Source organism: Penicillium waksmanii (assembly GCF_028829765.1).
Source record: "Penicillium waksmanii strain IBT 27052 chromosome Unknown utg000007l:1.0-4314555.0:1.0-4317578.0, whole genome shotgun sequence".
NCBI classification, from domain to species: Eukaryota; Fungi; Ascomycota; class Eurotiomycetes; order Eurotiales; family Aspergillaceae; genus Penicillium; species Penicillium waksmanii.
In genome coordinates, this window is record NW_026643253.1 from 4,267,523 (window position 1) to 4,273,522 (window position 6,000).

Sequence of the window (6,000 nt, forward strand, 5' to 3'; positions counted from 1 at the left end):
TTTGTGGGATGCAACAGATAATTCCGCTTCATCGAATGATTGGGACGAAAGTTCTCCTGGTTTTACCGCCCAGCAAAGGCTTATTGAAAGTATAAGAACCGGGTTTGCTACGTTTTTAGCCGTATTTTCAACTACGAGTTCAGAAACAACAGATCCAGTACCAGAGGCACATTCCTGTGAGTCACAGACTAGTCCTACGGGTGGGTTTCATGTTTCGAGTAGGTTAAGCTGACAAAATGAGCAGCAGCTGATCATCCCTGTACAGATAATGAGATTCTTGTACTCCCTCCAATACCTGCACATATTCGCATATATTCCGACCGCGAGAAGCATTACTTCTGAAAATTCAAGGTTCTCACCAAGGATGCCAAGGCAATATCAATCAGCGGAGCTCACTGTAAGTTTCTCTCGGAGCGCGTTCTTCGGCCGGATTTATAGGCTGATATCAGTTTTACAAGCCTAATTATCTAGACATCAAGAGATTGGCCTCGATCAAAAAGTTTAAACAATTCTTGGGCTTGATGTATAATCACAATACGGTCGATAGCCCTGAATTGCTATTTTCTGTGCAATATTATGATAGAACTGGCGGAATTCTGCGCTGTGGTTCGTGGCTTTACGGGGAGCCAAAATGTGTTCATGAACTCTTTCTGCTACATTTGAAGATTTGTCAAGCAAAGGAATTGGTGCCTTGGGAAACAATTGGCACTAAAGAGAAGTTCAGGAAGGAGAATATGCTTCGCATCTCGTGGGAAAATACTCCCAAAGGGGGCTCTAGCACTGATATTGGACATATTGAGACTTCAAATTTCAAGCGGGTTAAGCTAGAGAGGTTGAGAGGTAGGGCTTGATTTAGAGAAATGTTGGTGTCTTATTCAAAGCCCGTGCATACTGTAATATACTTGAATCGCGAAAGGACCTCTCGTCTGAGCTCTTCCACATCTCCATTTGGGACAACTGGGGAGGAGGGGCTAATTCAGTGCCAGCTTCGCAATCCACCAGGTCTTGTCTTTCCCAGTCATCTGAGCCATGTCATCCAGACATTGAAGTACAGCATTTTTCTGGACAGCTGAGAGCACAATAGTCCCCTTGGAACTTAGATCCTCCGTCAGCTCCAAAGCATCAGTCACATAACGCAACTTTTTCCCCTGTGTGGGTCGTAACCCGCAGCTGTTTATCTTAAAGACAAGTAGATCAAGTTCTGAGATGTATGGAAGTGCATTCGGTCGAACAGTCGATATCGACATCGCTGCAGAGGGAACATAGGGTGACTGCAAGCCATCATTAATATCAAGCCATTTAAAAGAATATCCTGGCAACGAGCTCTACTATCGGGGTATTCTCCGGATAAATTTAACCGAGGTCGCCTATACAGATACTGCATAGACTGTCGATTAACCCATGGAGAGCGATAGTAACTCAATATTGGGATATAACAAGATGCGTTTTATCTGGGTATACCTTCAGATCTTTCAAGTTCTATCTGAGCTGGCCCATGGTGCTGCCTTACGACCACGAATAAACAATGGTCTAGCCAAAAAAACCACCCATGGGGTATGTAGAGTCATTTATAACACTCACTAGTGGTCCGCTGTTGTGCATGTCTAACACGAATCAAGATGGAATACTTACAATCACTACGCATGCACCCCAAACGAAACAATAGTAAAATCCAATGCCAAAGCTCTCGTCGATTTGGGTCTCGACAAACTCGGCTATCGCTATGTAACGATTGACTGTGGCTGGACAATTCCCGATCGTGTAAATGGTTCCTTGACCTGGAACGAAACACTTTTTCCAAATGGATTTCCCGCAATTGGGCAGTATGTTCATGACCTAGGTCTTCTTTTTGGAGTTTACGAAGATGTAGGGATTAGGTCTTGCCAGACTGATACTGAACAAGCCGGAAGTTTATGTACGTTCGACTATGAATTACCTGATCTTTCGACTTGAGCTAAAAATCTTGGTCCACGAGGCACAGGACGCGGCACTGTTTTCGTCCTGGAAAATTGTTGCTTTGAAATGTGAGTAATTTAATAAATCCCTGAAATCCCACGTATATTAATCCCCACCTTTTGTAGATGACAATTGTTTCTCCGATGAAGCAACAGGCTACCCGAACGTCAACTATGAGCCCAGTACTTCCCCTCGCTTTCGCTTCGCGAACATGACCAAGGCTCTCGCTGCCCAAGATCGGGCTGTATTATTTCAGATCTGCGAGTTTATTTCAGATCTGCGAGTGGGGCATCGGTTTTCCAGCTTTGTGGGCACCTGCTCTCGGAAATACCGTGGGATTCGGCCAAAAAATGACAATGACCAGTCTTACAGCTTCTCGAATATACTATCAATCATCATACAGGTTCAGTCTAATTGTTGTTGCCAAATATCTTCTTAAGCTATCAAGGTCCAAATCGTCATCGGGTAGAGTACATTCCTTCACACCCACCGTTGATCATGTGGACCTGGATTCTGTTTCACTCCTTCAGCGTTGTCATGCTGTCAACGTCTAATCTTGTGGATTTTACGGCTTGGGCCTGAGATACCTGCGCTTCGGTCACCCAGGAATCGAGGACTGTTGTAACAAATGATCGATGTCTTTGGTTTTGTTCTCGTGCGTGAAAAGTAATATTTATTTGTTCATTTTCTTTTGCACTTCTCGATCCGCAGCCGAGGTTGGCCGGTAGACCGGTGCTTTAACTTGGTAGAATAGTGCACCTGTAACGATGAAAGGTTGCGGTCAGGAAAATGTGCTGTAATTTCGCCCCATGTCAGCCTCTTTTGCTCCTTTAACTTCACTAACAAGTAGTCCTCATTGGGCGAGTAACGCCGACGTTTGCCCTTCGCCTGACTGCCGCGGTATTTAATCACTGACTGCTTCTGTTTCCTGCTAGGCGCCTCGACTTTATGATTACAATTGGTAGAGAGGTGAGTGGGTGAAGGGATGTTGTCGGGCAATAGTGTCAAGAAAAATGTAGGCTTCGGTCCTTCTGACTCAATTGTAAGAATGGCCCGCCCAATGATATCACGACTCATGTTAGGACAATCCAGTAAGCTACCACGAGAACTCTGAAATTGGTATGAAGCGGCTGTGCTTGTACGAGTGTGCTTGCAATCCAAGACCTCAATGCTTTCTCTATCAGAGAACCCTGGTTGGAGATTGTCTCCTGTGAAGTCCTCATCCGAGGAATCGCCAGACCTCTCACCACCTCCACTGAGAGACATGTCCGATGAGACTGACTGAGAATTCGATCGCGCAATTCGTGTTGTTTGTGATCGCAACGGGGGTATGACAACAGCAACAGAAGGGTACTTCCCTTTCCGACATGGTTTTTTGCTTGTCTTCTCGCTTTCGTTTCTCTGTTTTCTCTTTTTCGAACTTGCTGTAGTATATCCATCCGGGATACATAATGCTTTAGACTTAGCCGACGATTGAAGATCCATCGTCTCAGCCATGTCCGCCCGTTCCGAGGTGACTGGTTCAGGGCTGCTTGGGAGATAAGTGGTCGCAGAGCAACTATCCGAGTTGAGCATAACTTCCTTTCCTGTATACTGGTGCGTATCGTATTTTTCTTTGTTGTGATGTTTCGAAGCGAGACTCAAAAAAGAGCCCCTTTTTTGAGGGTTCAGCTGCGAGAGAAACTGATCGGGAAGAGGACGAGATTTCTGTAGAGCGCTCACACACAGAAGTGGATATATCGGATGAAACGCACTCATCAATAGTGCTTGGGTATCTACGAGAAAACGACTCTTCTCTCTGTAGCGTGACTTCCACTTCTGGAGATTGGTTTGCATCGCCAATCAAACTTGCAGAGTCCGGCCGGACGATTACCATGGGATCAGTCTCGACGGGCGGCGGATCGCTGGAGCTGAGACGAGGAGGTGATGAAGTTTTGGAGGGGCCTGTATCGCCTGGCTCGGAGACACGATTTAGTCTCGCTGGAAACGACGCTATGTTACAAACCATCAGCAAGTGGGGAAGATATGATTACAGTTCATACTCACGATCAAGGGATAATTCTCTGTCAAAATCCTCTTGGTGACCCAAATCAAATGTCGGCAGTGAATCGCAAGAGGCGCCCTCGAGAGCAGCGTCATTGAAAGGGGAAAGGTCTTCCTCCAAACTCTTGCTCAGTTCGATATCAAACATGTTTGGTAAAACGGCTGTCTGCTGGTGCTTCTGATTATTTGCGTGAGAAGCAGTTGAGCGACTCGTCAATGGGCAACCCGGTGTTTGGGAGGAAAAGGGTCTCTCGGACGACGGAAATACGCTAGTACAATACCACCCGCTGTTGAAAGCAGAATGCGGTGGCTTGTAAGGCTTTGAAGGGCCGTGATAAAATTGGATATTATCGAGAGTCACAGACATGCTGGTATTGCAGATTGAAACAGAAGAGTCCAAGAATGAAACAAGTACACTTTTGAAGCAAGAGGCGAATTATTCTGAGGTCAAATAACCTGAAATAAGCCTCTCCTTCCCCTATCCCTTCCGGCAATGATTTAATTCTCCACTGTTCATACTCACCGAGTGTGTCCGGCGCGTGTGAGACAGGGACTCCTTTGGCGGGCTCTCTTCCAATTCAGCTTGGTGTTCCTGTTCTCACGCAATGTAACCCTCCACATCTCCGTTATCTCACCTAAAAATCCGATATGACGCTATTAGGTTTGTCGCAGGGGGTTGGAAACGTAATTTGCGATTTGTGACCAATGGCAAAAACCGCGCACCAACGACACAAGGCAGATAAGTGGCACAGCAAGTAAGTATTTCTGTAGGCTGTGCAGGGTCGCCCAGGCCGTCCCGAGGTGCAGTGGGTCAGGTTTGCTGAATCATATGCAAGAAGCACCACGTCTGCTGACCGTTGTTGCAGGGTCTGGGTGGTATCGTTCTGCCAGGTAGGAGTCTGAGACGAGCTCGAAAACTCAACAATAAAATGCGATCCGATTCTGAAGTGTCCAGTCCGACTGTAGGTTATATGCCTCCGGATAATATATTGAGGGGGCCCGGCAGAGCCCTGTAAGTAGCAGAGCGAGTAGTCATTTGGCCAAGAGAACAAAGCGTCGCTGGAAGGATGGTGTGAGTGGGGATGGATGGCAGTGCTGCCAGGAAAGGCTAGCAATCAGCCTAGAAAAAGTGATCCATCCAAAGCCAATTCCCTAATCGGATTCATGGTGGGCTTGCTGGGAGGGTTGGAGCGAGATAGTCAGAGACGGTGACGATGGAGCGACGCACCGCGCCTTTATACCGTCGGGCGGCGACGTCGCCCGGCGGTGAGGGACCAGGGCGGTCCCGTTGAGGGATAGCGTGCGGGCTAAACCTCATCTGGAGCGCGCTAAACCGGTCTGAGGGCGCGTGGGGGCGGGGGCTAAACCGGGGTTGGGGAGCTGCCGTTTCCGGCGGCGGCGGCCCAAATCGATTTATTACTAACGTATATAACTATCTTAGGATCAAAGAAGGTAATAAATAAAAAACAGTGTTTAGGACGAAATATAGGTATTTTAAGTATATAGTAATACTATTTAGACCTATAAATATACCCGTAGCGTTTCAATATTTTATCTTCAGTATATTAGAAGAATACCTTAATATCTTTATAATAGTATATCTCAATAATATCTTAGTATTTTCTAAAACTATAGAAGAATATATTAAGCATAATAAAAAAGTACTATAAAAACTTAGAAAAGCAAAAGTCATACTCAAACTTAAGAAGTATAAGTTCTACATTAAGGAAACAGACTTCCTAGGATATATAATCAGCATAAACAGATTCAGTATATAAGAAGACAAAATCAGAAGTATTTTAGATTAGCTAATACCTAAAAATATAAAAGAAGTTTAATAGTTCCTAGGGTTATACAACTACTACTAACGTTTAATCAACAGATTTAGAAAAGTTATAGTTAACCTTAATAAACTAATAAAGAAAGACTAAAAGTAGGTCTAGGACAACTAATCAGAAAATTTATTTAATACCCTTAAGAACCTGTTTATTAAGTAAATAA

General features: G+C 45.1%; 2 protein-coding genes across 2 annotated transcripts; both read right to left on the minus strand.

The window, feature by feature from the left end:
* Nucleotides 1–971: 971 nt before the first annotated feature.
* Nucleotides 972–1,247, minus strand: N7481_008434 (uncharacterized protein; the record flags this gene model as incomplete). The annotated part of the gene is made up of 1 exon (XM_057267653.1): nt 972–1,247. One exon carries the CDS (start codon nt 1,245–1,247, stop codon nt 972–974), a length of 276 nt encoding a protein of 91 aa, XP_057121854.1.
* A 1,390-nt stretch (nt 1,248–2,637) lies between these two features.
* Nucleotides 2,638–3,792, minus strand: N7481_008435 (uncharacterized protein; the record flags this gene model as incomplete). Its single annotated transcript, XM_057267654.1, has 1 exon — nt 2,638–3,792. The coding sequence occupies one exon, from the start codon at nt 3,790–3,792 to the stop codon at nt 2,638–2,640; it is 1,155 nt and encodes a 384-aa protein (XP_057121855.1).
* Between the last annotated feature and the right edge of the window lie 2,208 nt (nt 3,793–6,000).